Here is an 18,449-nt window from a genome sequence, read left to right as displayed (position 1 = left end):
CGTAGTTTTTTTATGTGTTTATTAGATTTAATTAATCGTTTGAATTGATATAGGGATATGTACAAGAGATTATTTCGATTTAATAAGTATGTATGTGCAATAACATATTTGCCTATTAAGATTTATTTAATCGGTTGAACTGACATATGGATATAGTCAAGTGATGAATGGATTTTGGTAGGTAAGTATGTTCATAAGTTAGAAATTTACCGAGTTGCCGTGTTCATAAGTTAGAAAATTACCGAGTTCCCGTAAATTTATTCGTAACAATATAAACATGAGTTAATAATTCTAAGTTAAGAAATGTAATTAATCTAACACAATTATGTCATCTTGATTAAAATCGTGTTTTGAAATCATACATTTGAGATTTATTTATTTAGTTTACTTAGTTTAAAATCTTAGTTTTTAATCACTCTCTTCAAACAAAATATTTTTCTTCACCAAAGTGTTTTAAATAGCATTCATAAATAATTATTTTCACAATCCCTGTGGGTGCGATAAGTCGACATTTACTTGTCACTTTATTACTTGTTGCGATTGTGTACACTTGCACATTTCTATCGTTCTAGTTACCAACCCTATTCGGTTTAAGTCTCGCAACTTAGGCGGTCTTCACCGACATAGTCTCCCGAATTTATCCTAATGACTTGTATAAACTATTTATTTAACATGCAAATGAAGTTATAATTGCTCCGGCAATGAATGTAACATCTTGTATGTAGGACCCGACGACTAATTCGAGTATGGGATGCTAAAAAAGCAACATCTATAGGTTTTAGACAACAGGTTTGATGGTCTCTGACCATCATCGTGCAATAGGCGCAAATAGTGGAGTAGTAACCTAAAGCAGTGCGTCACACAGATGAATAGAGTTGTGCAAGGCAATCCTGGGTTGTGTTGGAGCAACATGTGAATGATGTTTTCGAGGTAATTCTAGGTAGGTGGGACAATTGGCATGTGTAGACATATTGAAGGGTTAGGTTACTCACTCAAGCTTAAAGACCCTCTTGAAATTTGGGAGGTTTGGACACAAATCTAAATGGGTTTGAGTTGGCCATTTACAAATATGAGTAGACTTGGTCAAAATTCGAAACTCTTATTTTACGCTTTATCGAGTTTAGACAACTACATATAATATTAATATTATGTATAGGTACGGCTGAGGGGTCACCCATAAACATCTCTAGGCGCATGGTAATGCTAGGCAAGTAGGAAAATTGACATATGATAGTGTTAAGTAAATGGGGTATATGGTAATGAAATGAGTTATTAACCTAAAATTTTTAATTTATATATATATTGACTTGTTAGAATTTTTAAATTTTTAAATGAGGTGAGAGACCGTGAAAAGAATTTGAACAAAAATAATTGAGAAAACCAATTTAATATGTATATTGAAAAAAGAATATATTTGCTTTAAATTGTTAGCATTTTTTAAATCTTTAAATGGGGTGAAAGAAATTGAGTGGACAAAAGAGGTGTTTTTACACAATATGGTAAAAGTTTTATTCGGTCTTTTTCAATTTCGATATTAAGGTAATTAATTTTGTCAAAAATTAAAGTAATTTAATTTTATCAATCTCAAAAGTGAGCATCAAATGATAATTAATCACAATATTAATGTTTTTCGTCAAATTTATATATTTTGATTTGTATAATAACAAATTTAGTCTTCAAAGTTTACATATTCATCTAATTGTTTATATATATTTGAAGCTAAAGTTACTTATTTATTTATTCTTTTTAATTTCTTTTAGGTTTTTTAGAATCGGGATCAAATTGACAAAATATATAAATATTGAAGGCTTAATTTGTTATTATATCTATCAAAATTATATATAATTGGCATAAAACATTAATTATTGTAATTAACTAGTGTTAGTTGCTCACTTTCAAAATTGACCAATTTATTTAATATCAAAATTGAGATGAATTAAAGAGATATTTTTACATAATAATCAAGAAAATTAATGTAATAATTGTCGATGTAGGGCACGTAACAATAATAACGTGTTCTTTCTTTTAAATAAAATTAACATAATTTCTTTTATATATTTAGATTATATATTATGAATTTTTATATATTTTTATTTTAAATTTTTAATATTATATATATTTGATAAAAACGTCATGTGATATGTTTTTGGGCAAAACTATCACTTATTCTTTTAATGGCATTAAGAAGTAGACCAAAATCTATATAGACAGAAAAGTTAAAAAAAAAAGTAAAAATATTAGGTACAATGTGAATTATATTTCATTAACAAATGGTGAATTAAAGAGTTAATTTACTATTTTCTTTCTAAATTAATCTCTAAGCTTGAAAAACATTTTAATTATATCTTTAAACTATTGAAATTATATCAATGAGATCTTTTCATTATTAGAACTATTAATTTATACATTAATTGGCACGTCGATCTTATACGATATAATTTAAAATGAAAATTTTAAAAGAATATAATAAAACAAATGCAGTAAAAATCTTGATTTTGAGGTTTGCAAAACTATTACAAAAGTTTTATCGTTCATTTTCTTTTTTAGTTTTACTTTATTTTTAAATTTAAAATTATTTGACAATGTTTCATTTAAAAATTTTATTTTAAATTATACCATATAAAATTTGACATGTTAATTAATAATTTTAATAATAAAAAATCTAATTGATATATTTAAGATGGAATTAAAATATTTTTAAAATTTAGGATGAATTTAAAATATGAGTAATAGTTTGAGGTGTTTGATAGAATCAACCATTATTTAAATAAAGGCTTTTGAGTTGTAATAAAATTATTAATGCTCTCTCCAAATAAAATTATATATCTCAAAAAGGATTTATAAAGTTTTCTTCAAAAATTCCCGACCCGCTCTCATATCTCTTCACACATTCCCTCCGCCACCGCCTCCGTGTCCTCCTCCAGTTTAGGACGCAAGCCTTCTATTCCAGCTGCCGACGGACCAGGAAATTAAGGTAGTTTTTGAAACCCTAAGTTTAATTTGAAGACTTGATTTCCACTTAAGTTATAAGATTTTGTTTACTTCGTTGAGAAGGCCAAATTATTTTAAAGTAATCGGTTGCTGAAGCAGCGGACCGTTTTCGCCTCTATTTTCCGTTGCACTGCTATTTGCGGCCGCGATTCCGCAGTGCTATTGGTGTGAAATTTGTTCACACCGTAGCCCACACCGCTGCCTCCGCTATTTGAAACCCTCCGGCTGCAGAAATTTGACCTTTTTTTTTTTCTTTTTTCGTTTGTGACAGTTAATTGAAGTTTGTTAAGGAAATAATGATCTATACGGCGATTGACAACTTCTATTTAACGGATGAGCAGCTAAAGAACTCACCTTCAAGTAAAGATGGCATAGATGAAGCAACTGAAACTACACTAAGAATCTATGGCTGTGATCTCATCCAAGAAAGCGGAATATTACTTAAATTGTAACTATTTCTTTACTTTTTTGTGGTCAATTTTAGTTCTATAAATCATATGTTATAAGGAATTTCCTGATTGCTTTATGTTTCTTTAATTTTGTACATACAGACCTCAAGCTGTCATGGCTACTGGCCAGGTTCTTTTCCATCGTTTTTATTGCAAGAAGTCATTTGCCCGCTTTGATGTCAAGGTTAATCTCTTTTCTTCTTTTCTTAGGCTGTTGATAACTTATTAAATTGGGAGGAAGAGAAAAATTAGTGTTAATTACCTATGATTTTGTTTTTGTGTAGGATCAATTAGTTTTGGTACATTTGAGTTGTAGTGGGTGTTTCCTACTGATTTCCCTTCCAAATTCTTCAAGATTGCAAAAATCTATCCTTGTTTGACATTTTAATTTCTTTGTAGATAGTTGCAGCTAGCTCTTTGTGGCTTGCATCAAAATTAGAGGAAAGTCCTCGGAGAGCAAGGCAAGTAATCATAGTTTTCCACAGAATGGAATGTAGAAGAGAGAACTTACCGATAGAGCATTTGGATCTATATTCAAAGGTGAGATCGATTAGTTCATATATTTTAGCAAATTCAGCACTTCCTTTTTAAAGCAGGTCGTCTAGGCTTTATTCCTAGTGGCTGTTTCTAACTTCCTGTTCGTTATTTGCAGAAATTTTCAGACTTGAAAGCAGAATTGAGCAGAACCGAAAGGCACATACTGAAAGAGATGGGTTTTGTTTGTCATGTTGAACATCCCCATAAGTTCATATCTAACTATCTTGCTACCCTTGAAACACCTCCTGAGTTGAGGCAGGAAGCATGGAATCTAGCAAATGATAGGTACTTTTGCAACAGAAGCATCCTTTATTCACAATGTTCATCTTTTTAGTGCATGTTTTATTTGCTCGTTTAGTTATTTTAGGTAATTAATAGTAATTACTGTTCTTAGTATTAATTCTATACACTTAGGTTCATAAGCAAACCAAAAAGGTTCTGCTATTATGACCAGTTTATAGTTGAAGTTAGATGGCAAGTTCAATTCCCAATTGATAACTCAGTGGATATAGATATTGGAATCTGTTCTTACTATTCTGTTGGAGTCCTTTCAACGAACCTAACAATTTCATGCAATAACAGTGGGGCATTGATATGACAAACCTAACATTGAGCATAACGTTTCTGAAGTAGCAATCTTGATATGTAATTGGAGATAGGAAAATGATATTTCTAGAAGGGAGAATTTCTAATATCTGCTGGATTGTTCGTCAACTCTTTAGAAGAGATTCAAAATTTTAGAAACCATAAAACAAATAAAGGGTTGATTACAAATTAAATGTAGGTTGTAAGGTTTCAGTAAGATAAATTTGAATTCCAAGTGGTTCTATGAATCCATATTGGAAAATGTTATAGTTTGCAGTTTTGGTTTATTTATTGTGGCTTCAAAACATTCTTTGGCAGAGCCTAGCAATGGAATTTCTTTATTTTTGGTGATATTAGCTTCAATTCTGGCTTTTCTTCTTAAGAAAGCTATTCAGGGTCATTATGCTTATACCCTTTTAAAACTGATTAATAGTGTTACATGTGGTTAAGAAGAACTAGAGAGAGGGTGAGTGGAAGGAAGATAGTGTAACAATGGTGGGAATGATAATATGCATATGGAGTAGTCGTGAGACACAAGAACAATCATTACATGAGAATGCAACACTTTTTGTAACTTGTTGGTAAGAATGACATGATTCTGGTCAAAGGAGTTAGAGCCTTTGCTTCAAGGCTAAGGCTTTGCTTAGTAGAGTGAAAAGAAAATTGGAAGGATGGAAAATCGAAGGGTGGAAAACTAGATGGATGGAAAACATAATTTTTCTTTCCATAGATGTGCTTGGTATGAAACATGGAAAAATGGAAAGAAAAAGTAATTTTCTTTTCATCCATTGCTTGGTAGAGTTGAAAAATGGAAGGAAAGAAAACAAAACATTTGAAAAATGCATAATTTTGATATAACATAAACGTCTCTCTCATTTTCTCTACTCTTATCATTTAAATCTGGAATGATTGATTTTTATGCATTACGATGGAGGAAATTGATCATTTCTCCTATTTTCTTTCCTCTTACTTTTCTTCCCAACCAAGCACACTTCAAATTTTTTTATTTTTCCACTCCCTCCCATCCCTCTACTTTTTCACCCAACCAAGCACACCCCAAGTGTTTTAACCTTTTCTTTTTTGGATCCCTGGAGGTTCATGCCAACTATTGACATAGAAATAGACATGGATGGTGTAGCTAAATTATGATTGCTTTGAAATTATGGTTGCAGATAAATCTTTTCTGATGCATTTTTTTATCTCCCTTGAGCTGTAATGTTCTGAAGTTTCTGCAGATAAATGTTCTTGTATGAGTTGATATTTCTAGTTCCATATTTGGATGACATTATGTATGAACTGCCTTAGAAAAGCCACTGCTAGTGTTTATATTTCGATTCTATGCATTTACATGGAAGTTCTACTTGCATCTAAATTTTAGTTTGTGTTGTCAATATCCTGTTCATTGAACCACTAGCATATGTTATTCTTTCTCTTGGTGGAACTTGTACTATTTTTTGTGCTGATGTTCATCAACTCTCTTTGGAGTAGCTTACGTACAACCTTGTGCGTTCGATTCAAGAGTGAAGTTGTGGCATGTGGAGTTGTATATGCTGCTGCTCGCAGGTTCCAAGTCCCCCTTCCTGAGAACCCACCATGGTGGAAGGCTTTTGATGCAGATAAATCTGGGATCGATGAGGTTTGTAGGGTTCTGGCTCGTTTGTACAGCCTTCCCAAGGCTCAATACATTCCTGTATGCAAGGATGGAAAACCATTCACATTTTCCACCAGATCTGCTGATTCACAATCTCAGCCACCTCCAAAGGTGAATCCGACTTTTAGTTTCTCACCTTCCATTCTTTTTGAAGTTTCACTGGCCGGATGTTCTGCTAAAATATTTATATTAAATCTCCAAGCACATAATCTCTTCTCTTAACTGCACCTATGGCATGAAAGAGCAAGGGGGATAGAATTGAGGAATTCCTGAACTTCCCTTTTTTATATAACTAAGCTAAATTCAACATATATGAGCTCTTTAGATTAATCTAATCAAAGGTGGAATTGAAATTTTCTCACCATTTTGCAGGAAGTTCCGCTTAGCCCGCCAGCTAATAATAATGCCAACGTTTCCACCACTACTGTAGCAGTAGCTGATGTAGAAACCGAGGGAGCAAAAGAAGCTAAGATTAAGATGGCTCTTGACAAGCTGAAAGAATCCAAGCAGAGTGATGATGAATCGAAGAGCATACCTACCACAGACAGTGATGCAAGAGAAGAACCGAGGCATAAATCCAAGTCTGAGCACAAGACAGAATCAAGCGGAGAAAAGAGCAAGGACAGGGACAGGGAAAGGGAGAGGGACAGAGAAAGAGACAGAGAGAGAGCAAAGGCCCGGGATCGTGACAGGGGCAGAGATTCTGACCGGGAAAGAGAGCGAGATGAGACCGAAAGGGACAGAGATAAAGTCAAGGATCGAGGTCATCGATCAAAGGATAGAACAAAGGATTCAGGTTGTTCCATTTATTCTCGTTACAGGAATGGATTAAATATTTCTGATTTTGATTACTCGTATACCTATTTACTAACCACTATGATTTTGTAGCAGGGGGGCATTCTGAAAAATCAAGGCACCACTCATCACGCGGTATGGTTTTAGCTTTCCACGAAGTTTTCAATCACTGTAATTTCTTTGTTATATAGATTAGTTCGTGATCTGAAACTGTTTCTCTTTTCCCAGATCGTGATTATCGTGGCTCATCGTATTCTTCAAGGGAGAAAGATCGTCATAGACATCACTCCTATGCTTAGAACAGTCTTGAAGGAGCATTGCATGTTTGGTACCTTGTAGCCATGACGGTTGCTTGCCAGGCTAACTGAAAAATGTCTGATATGCAGAAATGTAACAGTAGTTTATGTATTGCATTTGGAGTTAAAATGTCTTTGGTCCAAAATTATTATTTAAACATTTAACTTTCAAATTTGCTTAATGCAAACAGCTAATGGTTTCTTGCTACCAACTATTAGTTTGCCAGACCTTGAAACAGTCTTCGCAAAACACATTCGATATCTATATATAGACTAGGTTTAATGGTACAAAAATTATAAAAATACATAATACGGTAAATTAATTTAATATTTTCTATAGAATATAATTAAATTGTTTTTCTTGTATTGTATTAATTTAAAATTTAAATTGTAAATAAATATAATAAGAGAACTTTAATCTTAATATCAATAGAAAGAATTATATGATCTTTATTTTTATCTAAATTTGCACGTAAATTGTTTAAATATGATGAATATTATAATGCCTTACGATAAAATTTTGTTAATCAATTTTATGTATTTGCTCAAAATATAAGACAGGATGAAAACTCTAATCAACTCTTGAAGATGTCAAACAATTCCTTCACGGTCGTTTATCACGTTATGGTCAATGGCTCTTTCTATAAAAGCTTTAACTTGATGAGAGGTTTGCGTAAAAAGATCTTCTTTCACTTTATCTCTTCGTTTTATGCATGAGCATTCTCTTTCTCATGTTTCAAAAAATTGAAACAAATGGATTCGTACGAGGAATCAAAATTTTTAGGAATGCCCCTATTAGTTATTTTCTTTTTGTCGATGATTGCTAATTTTTTATATTTCCTCCGTACAAACTTGCATATCTCTCAAGACTTTGCTCAAAAAGTTCTGCTTCTTATCAAGACTTCAAATTAATTTTTATAAATTGGAGCTCTTTCTCAGTCCTTTTACTAGACTAAAAGCCAAAAAATACCAACCCAGGAAATATCTAGGTTTGGAATTAGGGAAACAACATAGGAAAAAAGAATTTTCAAAGTGAACAACAAACTCACTTTGTGGAAGTTTAAGTGTCTCTCGTCAGGCGAGAAACTCATTCTCATAAACTCTACTTTGACTTCGCTCCCCTTTACCCCTTATACGTTTTCAAGGCCCCAAACTACGTCTGTGATAACACTGAAAAAGCCATTCATGCCTTTTGATGGGGCCACGACACTAATAGGAAATTTCACCCCTATGGCTGGGACTAAATCTGTGCTGTTTTTCTGAAAGGGGGCTGGGAATTCAAAAAACTAGTCTTTTCAATGAAACCCTCCTTTCAAAAAAAATGCTTGGTGCATCATGACAAATCAAAACTGTCTTCTCACAAGAGCCTTATAATTCAAATATTGCAATCATCACCCTTTCGAATCCACCAAGCCCAAGCTTATAGATTCCTAAGCTTAGAAAGGTATTCTCAATGGGAGGATATCTACTCACAAGGAACAAATGTTCAAATTTGGGACAGCAAAAGCTGTTGGATTAGCACAAACATCGATTCCCCTTCGTGTACACTATCAAATCATCTACGTCGGGTATTGAAGTCCAGTCATGCCTCTACCCTCATGTCAACAACTAGGACCAAAAGAAATCTTTAAATTTAATCGACCCTAGTATAGAAATTCGATTACAATGGACCTTTTTCTATAAAGAATGTGTATGCTTTTCATCATCGGTCAGACCCTAATTCTTGTACTCAATTGGTTCCACATAAGGCTTGGACCAACCTTTGGCGACTCAAACTTTCTTACAAAATTATTATTTTCTTATGGATAATTTGCAATAATTGTCTTTCAACTAAAGATATTCTCTCGAGAAGACTATGTTTCGATGACAATCTATGTTTTTTCTACAAGACCAATAGAGAAATTGCTAACCACCTCTTCCTTTATTGGAATTTTGCCAAGTCTGTTTGGTTTGGTTCTTCTCTCATTCTCCGTTTTGGTTCCCCCCATGTTTCTTCCTTATCCAATTGGCTTTTCCATTGGCTCCAATCAAATAACATTAGTACTCTCTAGATCATTTGGAAATCAATTAATGAACTCAAGGAGATTTTACACCACTGTGGCATGCACTCTCTGGATTATTTGGAAATTAATGAATGAACTCATCTTTGAAAAGTTGATCCTATACCATCTGTTGCAGTTAGAAGGATTCATTATCTCCGCCTGTCTATTCTAAGTGCCTACCCCTTTGACACTTTTCAGGCCTCTCATCCAAGAACTCAAGCATATGTTTTTGCTCAAGTACCTCTCTCATTGGACTTGTAACACCCCATACCCAACTCGATCGCCGAGTATGAGCGACGACATGCCACATTTATTGCCTGGGCAACTACAACTTTCTTTTATATCAAATAAATAGCTTATGCAGTTCATTAGGGCTAATACTTGATTATAATATGATATTTAGTCAGATTATGGATTTAAACAAGCTTACAAAATCTCATCCAATAGCTCGATGTCTTTTGCGGACTAAAATGTAGCATTTTCAAAACTATTGGATTAACATCTCGATGTTAAGGGTATCATGTCGTGGCTTTGACAAAACAGTGAGTGACGTCGTAACATCAGAGGTTTGTGGTTGCGACGTCACTTTATTAATTTCACATCGCGACGTTGTAGGTCTGTTGTTGCGACGTCACCTACTATTTGCACAAAATCCATTGAGTACCAATTCACAACACCTAAAACAAATAACCAATTGCATCATTTCAACCATTTTAGCCTTCTATCATTCACATACATACTTTAACAAACCATAAGCAATACCATTTAATTATACTCAATTCCACATTTACTATCCAAATTATCAAAATGGACATACATGATACAAAGCCGACTCAAAACTTAAGTACATGCCATATATTGAAAACGTAAGTGTAGCGACGTAAAAAATTTGCTTTCGATCGCTAATTGAGGTGACTTATCAAAAATTTGAAGACCAACTTTCGGTTTTACTAAAAAGGGAGTCGCCCCCGATCTTTTTCTAGGTGTGATCGGACACCTAATAAATCGTCTTTTTTGAAAAGAAAATTTATTCTTGAACAAGAATGAAGGTCAAATTGGAGCCTACGCGAAAATCCAGAGAAAAATAGGGTTCGGGAGTCGGTTACGCACGAGGAAGGTTTTAGCACCCTCGTGACGCCCAAAAATTGGTATCTTGTTAAACATGTGTTGTCTTAATTTTCAAAAAACACGAATTCAATTTGACATTTAACCGTGATTCGATTGAAAAGACGAGAATTTTTAAATTTTGATTAGTTAGAAGGGCGTTTTGTTTTTTAACACGAGCCGATATGATTCACCCGACATAGCGATGAAATCAACGACTTAGTGTTAAACCGATACGCTGCCTCATGTATTGAAATTAATTAAAACCAGAATAAGATTTTCGAAATAATACAAAGCAAATTGATATGAAATAAAAAATAAATAAAAGACAGAGCTAGAAATATATTGAAGCAAATATAAGTGTGACAATAATATTGAAAACAATAAAAATATATGCGATATTAAGCGTAATACTAGAATTAAACGTGAAACGGAAACGATGAATGTAAATACATAATAATGATATTAAGAGTATGTACGTAATATATATATATATATATATATATATGAATAGTAATAGTGTTAGAAATATACTATATATAGTGTTTGAAGTATATACCTAAGATAGTAAAAATATAGCTAGTAATGTTAAAATATATATATAATATATACATATATATATAAAATAAATATCGAAAAATGTATGTACATGACATATATGAAAAATATATACACAATAATATTAAAATAAAATAATAAGTGATAATAGTGAAAATAATAGGTATAATAATAAATATAATGATATACGAAAATAATAATATATATAAAATATGTATACAAGAATAATAAAATATATATACTAATATTAATAATAAATATAGTAGGAATAAAATAAATGTAATAATAATATATACACAATATGGTATTAAAATATACATATACATATAATAATGTTTAAGAATATATACATAAGATGATATGGAAATATGTACATGGAATAATATATAAAATATAACTAATAATATTGAAAATATATACATAATATATATATATAACATATACGATATATACATATACATTAGAAATGATAGCAATATAAAAGGAACTTATTAATACGCTATATAGATACGTATATATATGGATATAAATAATAAGGATATTAGAAATACTTAATATATAATATTAGAAATATATACACAACATAAATATATATATATATATATATATATATATATATATATATATATATAAAATGTAGTATTAAAATATATACATAACATAGCATGCAAAATGTACACATAAGATAGTATAAAAACTAACTAATATAGTATAAACATATACATATATAATATTAAAATGTATATACATAATATATAAAAGAAAATATATGCATGTAAATATATCTACATAAAATCGTATAAAATATATAACTATGATACTAAAGTATATACATAATATATATGAAAACGAAATATAATATTAGAAATACACATACATAATATAGAATAAAAAAATATATATATATATATATATAGCACATGTTAGAAGAATATTCACATAAGTATACATATATATGTACTAAAATATATATGTACTAATATCATTTAAAGAAATACATATTAGAAATGTCTATACGTAACATGGGATTTTAAAATATATATACATAAATAATAATAATAATAAGTAATGAATAAATATAATGAAAATAGTAAATATAAAAGTAAAAGAGAAAATATTATATATAAACAAAAATTAAGAATAATGATGATATAAAGAAAATAAAATAATAATATGTTAAAAATAAATAATAAATATAATAATGTAAAATAGTAAAAAGGTATGTTCATACATATATAATAAAACATATATTAATGATAATAATACCAATAACAATAAAATAGTAAATATAATGATAAAAATATCAAAATTAATTAATTTAATAGTAAAGAAATGAAAATAAACTAAAAAAGACTAAAATTGAATAAAAACCAAAGTTTTAGGGCTGATTTGAAATAAAAATAAAAAGAAAAGGACGAAATTACAATATGCGTGCAACTTGGAGGGGCCAAAAGCACAATAAATCCCCTGGTCAAAACGCAGTGCAGCACGGGGGACCAAATTGCAAAACATGACGTATTTTTGGGCCAAATTAAAATAACTAAAAACCTGATTGTAAAATAATGAAAATACGGAAGGGCCAAACGTGCAATTAGCCCTTTCGCTATAAAAACACGAGGATCCTAGCGGGTCGGGTCGGGTCGGTCTGACCCGGGGCCAAAACGACTTCGTTTTATTGAAAGGGGAGGGGGACCAAAACACACCGTTTTGGTCCCTATAAAAGCCAAAAATTTAAAAAAAAAAACCATTTAGCAGCTTAGGAGAAAAAAAAAGAAAAGGGAAAGGGGAGAGGGAGATTTTCAGTGGGGAGCCCGGCCACCGTCCGGTCGTCGGACTGTTGCCGGCGCCGGCGCACGGTGGCCGGAAAAGGTAAATTTCTCCCTTTTGTTACAAGCCCAATTTAGCCCTACTGACCCACCAAAATTAAACCCATGACTCAAATAACCCAAAAAAATTTTAACCCAAAACCCAATTACATCAGCTCAAGTGATTAACCAGCCCAATACCTAAAACAAAAAAATCAAACAGAAACCCTAGCCACCTTCTGCCATCAGCCGCCTCTGTCCCATCGCCCATGCCTCTGCCACCACCTACTCTACCGGCCATACCCTGCAAAAACGAAGCAAACAAGCAAGATAGAAAAAAGAAATAGCAAAAGTAATAATAAAAACTTGTAAAAGATGGCTATAAAAAGCCATTCAAAAATCATGTAAAAAGGTTGGATTTTTGAGGAAACAATACAAACAATGAATCTCATTTTTCAGCATAGAACAGCCTAGAAAACAAGAAAAATACAGCAAGCATTGAGGGAAATAAACTGATTCAAGAGGCTAAGGTCCCATTTCTTTCCCTTTTTTATTTTTTTTCTTTCAATATTCGACTACACATACATATATATTTTTTATTTTTCTAAACAAAAACAGTATATATATTTATATATAAACAGAATATAAATAAAAAAATTAAAAATTTTACCTTTTTCATTTTCCGCCACTGTCTTGTGGTGGTCGACGACAACAACCGGCTGACGGTTCCCCTCGCCGGAGTGCATACCTGCAGAGAGAAAACAAAAAGGGGGAAAAGAAATTTTTTTTTAAAACAAGCTGGAAGTGATTTTTTTAAAAATTTTTTGGCCTTAAATAGGCCTCCAAAACTACGTCGTTTTGGGCAAGCCATTTAAGCACCAAAACGACGTCGTTTTGATGCGACCCGGTCCGACCCGACCCATACCCGCTTAGGATCAGCGTGTTTTTGACGGAAGGGCTAATTGCACTTTTAGTCCTTTCACTTTTTTTAGCCTTATAATTCAATTTTTCGTATTTTTAATTTTGCCCAGAAATTTAGTTTTTGTTTCATTTTGGTCCCACTGCTGCTGTGAGTTTTAGGTTGATTGGTTTATTGCCCTATCTAGTCCCTTTTATTTGTTTGCGCGTGTAATTTAGTCCTTTCCCCTTTATTTCCTTTTAAATTTGCCCCAAAACTTTGTTATTAGTTCAATTTTAGTCCTTTCAGTATTTATTTTGTTTCTTTATTAAATATTATTATTATTATTTCTAATATTATTAATATTATCAATATTATTTTTTTATATATTAGTGTATGTTTTCATTATACATGCATACGTATATATATTTATATATGGTATTATTTTTAGTTACTTTATTTCATATTGTTAATAGTAGTATTATAATATTATATTCATTATTAATATTAGTATATATTTTTATATATGTATATATATACTTTTTATATAGTATTATCGTTTTATTATTATATTTATTATTATACTTATTATTTTTACCATTATTATTTTTATCATTATTATATGTATATACATATAGATGTTTTTAAGTACTTATTATAAATAGATTATTTTCTCATTATATTACTAAGTATATTATTTTTACTCATTTCTTCATTTTTTATTATTATTTTAATACTCTTATATTGTGTATATTATTTTTATTTTTATTTTTTAATTTTCTATATATTATGTATATATTCTTTCTAATATCCTATTATTCATATATTATATTATATTATATATATATATTTTAATATCGTATTTTGTACATGTTATTATTATATCTATTTTTATCCCTATTATGTTTATTATTAATATTAGTACCTATTTTATTATATGGGTATATATATATATACTTTTATATATAGTATTATTTTCATATATCGTTATACTTATTATTCTACTTATTATTTTCACTATTGTCACTTATTATTTTATTTCAATATTATTATGTATTATTTGATGTATAAACATCTTTTGTTATTATTATCATTATCATTATTAACTTATATATATATATATATATATTATGTATGTTTCTTAATATTTTCTTTTATTGTAAATATTCTAATGTTATATTATATATATATGTTTTTCATATTATTATGTACATATGTTTTTATATCACATTTTTATATTATTGTGTATATATCTATATATAGTTTTTTATTTACTTTATTTTAGTATTATTATTATATTTTATTTACTTATGTGTGTTTCATTATTATTTCTAGTATCATTATTATTATTAACATTGGTATGTATTTTTATATATATGCATATATATACGTATTCATATCATAGTATTTCTAATTACCTATTTTTATATTATATTATATTATTAGTTTTACTACTATTAGTATTATTTTTAGTTTCAATAAATATTTTAACATTCATATATATATTTACTTTTATGTAACATTGTTAATAATTATTTTAAATATCATTATTATTTTTAATACATGCGTATATATATTATATGTATATTCTTTTAATAGATATTATGTATATATATTTCATATATTATTTTTAACTTTGCATTATGTATGTATTTTAATGTTATCCTTTTATATATCATATACATATTTTCAATACTATTAATGCGCCATTAATACCTATTATGGTACATATCTTAATATGTGTATATATGTAGTACTATTAGTATTTTAAATATTACGTTTACGTCATTCCTCTCATTGTTATATGTTTGTATATATGTCCATCTCTATCTTATGTTTAATGCTATTGTTATCATGTTTAATATCGCATACGTTATTATTATTTTTTTTAATATTATTATCGTAGATATTATTTGTTCCGACATATTTCTCACTCTGTCATGTCTTTTAATTTCAATAAATAAGGCAACGTACCAATTTAACATTAAGTCGTTGGTTTCATTGCTATGTTGGGTGAATATCATCGGCTCGTGTTAAAAAGGAACGTCCTTCTCAAAAGAGATCAAAATTATAAAATTATCATGTTTTGGTCGGATCACGATTAAATTTTAGATTGAACTTGTATTTTAAAAAAAAAATTAAGACAACACATGTTTAATAAGATACCAATTTTGGGCGTCACGAGGGTGCTAATACCTTCCTTGTGCGTAACTGACTTCCGGACTCTATTTTTCTTTGGATTTTAACATAGACCTAAATTTGATTTTCTTTTTATCAAAAATAAAACTTTTGGCTAAAATGAAGATTTATTAGGTGTCCGATCACACCTAGGAAAAAGGATCGGTGGCGACTCCCTTTTTAATAAAATCGAAATTCAGTTTTCAAATTTTCAAATAACCGCCTCAATTAGCGACCGAAAGCAAATTTTACGTCGCTACACCTTTTTTTTAAATATTTTTTTATTATATTTTTATCTGTTTTAATATATATAGGTGAGAAAATAGGTTTAAAAACGAAATTAAAAATAGGATGAAAAAATCACCTTAAATGTTTGATGTCGGTATCTTGGTTGTTGGATTGATGCTGTTCTCGTATTTTTCTTTTTTATACTTTCCCGAATCTGTTTGTATATATTGAAATCTGACTTTTTGTATTGATAAAAAAACCAAAAAAAAATCCCCTCATCTATTTGTTCATTTGGCTTATATAGCCTATTTACAAGCTATTTTTCTATTATTTCTATCTTGTCTCTTTTAATGTGTGCAAGTGCAGAGGCGGTGGCTTGGGCGGTGGATTTGACCTGAGTTGGTGGCCGGTGCATAGGAGGTGTCAGGGGCAAGTGGCTGTTGAGGTGTTCGGGTTAGGGCTGATTAGGGTTAGGGTGTAATTGGGCTATTGGGTATTTGGGTTTTTTGATGGGTTAGTGGGTTTAGGTTGTAAATGGGTTTAGGGGTTTGTATTGTTAGTTGGGTTTAATGCATGTTGGGTTTAAAGTGGGTTTTGTAAAATGGGGTTTAAATTTTGGGGTATGGAAATGGGTTTAAACCCGAGCAAATTTTTGGGCTATACAGCTGCCCCTCTTTGCTCATTGTCGTGTAACGAGAATAGAGCAAAGACTTTTAAGGGAGACCAAATTTGCCCGGTCTTGCTGGGTCTTGACTTCTTTGGTGCCCTTCTTTTCTTCAGGTAACCTCATTCTAATCCACCGCATCTTGTAGCTTTGGTTCAATCCGCTGCATCTTCTGATATATGCTTTGTAGCTTCGATCTACTCTTCTATCACTTTAGTCAGATAAGGTTTGTGATCTTCTCTTCTGCAACTTTGGAAAGGCAAGATCTGATATCCTCGATCAGCTCTACTGCAACTTCAGGGAGACAAAATCTGGTGTCTTCAATCAGCTCCAACCTTGATTCTTTACTCGGCATGTGATCCTGAGCTCAACTCACTTCTCGCAATATGAGTTAATTCTTTTAAAAAATAGACATTAAAAGCAGAAATTGAAAATATCTCAGCATGTGAGCCAATGCTCAACTCACTTCTCGCAATATGAGTTGGTTTTTGAAAAATATAAATTGAAAAGAAAAAAAAACAGAAATTGAAAATACCTCAGCGTGTCCTGAGGCTCAACTCACCTCTCGCAATATGAGTTGATTTTTTTGAAACTGAATTTGAAAAATAGAAATTGAAAAGCAGAAATTGAAAATACTGAGCGTGCCCTGAGGCTCAACTCACCTCTTGCAATATGAGTTGATTTTTGAAACATAAATTGAAAAATAGAAATTTGAAAATACCTTAGCGTGTGACCTGAGGCTCAACTCACCTCTCGCAATATGAGTTGATTTTTGAAACATAAATTGAAAAATAGAAATTTGAAAATACCTCAGCGTGTGACCTGAGGCTCAACTCACCTCTCGCAATATGAGTTGATTTTTGAAACATAAATTGAAAAATAGAAATTTGAAAATACCTCAGCGTGTGACCTGAGGCTCAACTCACCTCTAGCAATATGAGTTGATTTTTGAAACATGAATTGAAAATACCTTAACGTGTGACCTGAGGCTCAACTTACCCCTCGCAATATGAGTTGATTTTTAAAAATAGAAATAAAAATATCAGAATATCAAAACAAATCATCTGGTGGAACTCAAGTGTCTTTTCCTTGATCTAGTATAACTATCATTTAAAATTTCTTGCTCTGCTGGAGTACCTGTATATGTCATGCATGATGTTATCATGATATGCACATGTTGGTCTTAAATGCCTTTATGCCTACATGATTATGCTATGCGCCTTGGGCTTGTTTGTCATATGTCCCTTTTCGTTATGATTTTTGATGATCTACCTTCATTGCTTTGACTCTTGACTTTCTCTTTAGGCCCTGTACCCGTCCTCAAGCTTCACGAGTAATCTACGTTTCTCAGATATCACTCTTTTGCCCCTGGTTGAACTTTGTCCTTGCTTTGAGGCTCTTGTACTTATCAAATTCTTATCCGGGTAATGCTTAACATTTCTTTTGTTTAGAGTATGTCATTTCACTATTTATCATGTAAATGAGCCACATAATGAGATGCATAAAAATGGTCAGGTAGGGACAAAAGGATACCTCACATTTATTCATTTCAAATGTAGCAAACAAAGAAAGTTAACCAATGATAGTGAAAAAGTGTCATAAAGAGAAAAGGGATCGCATTCAACGGGTACAAATGCTTTAGATATTCAACACATGAACTCTTCCCTA

General features: G+C 30.9%; 1 protein-coding gene across 2 annotated transcripts; it reads left to right on the top strand.

The window, feature by feature from the left end:
- Window positions 1-2,775: 2,775 nt before the first annotated feature.
- On the top strand, window positions 2,776-7,540 carry LOC108480143 (cyclin-L1-1). Of its 2 annotated transcripts, none has more exons than XM_017783030.2 (9): window positions 2,776-2,974; window positions 3,263-3,439; window positions 3,543-3,624; window positions 3,840-3,980; window positions 4,093-4,262; window positions 6,051-6,324; window positions 6,586-7,009; window positions 7,102-7,143; window positions 7,237-7,540. In XM_017783030.2, the coding sequence occupies exons 2-9, from the start codon at window positions 3,288-3,290 to the stop codon at window positions 7,305-7,307; spliced, it is 1,356 nt and encodes a 451-aa protein (XP_017638519.1). In that variant the 5' UTR covers window positions 2,776-2,974; window positions 3,263-3,287; the 3' UTR covers window positions 7,308-7,540. The 2 variants fall into 2 exon arrangements, with proteins under 2 accessions (XP_017638519.1, XP_017638520.1); XM_017783031.2 differs by having other exon boundaries at window positions 2,777-2,974; window positions 7,105-7,143.
- The last annotated feature ends 10,909 nt before the right edge of the window (window positions 7,541-18,449 follow it).

Source organism: Gossypium arboreum, chromosome 1, assembly GCF_025698485.1.
Source record: "Gossypium arboreum isolate Shixiya-1 chromosome 1, ASM2569848v2, whole genome shotgun sequence".
Classification (NCBI taxonomy): domain Eukaryota; kingdom Viridiplantae; phylum Streptophyta; class Magnoliopsida; order Malvales; family Malvaceae; genus Gossypium; species Gossypium arboreum.
Note: the sequence above shows the minus strand (reverse complement) of the source record. Positions and strands in the feature narration are given on the sequence as shown.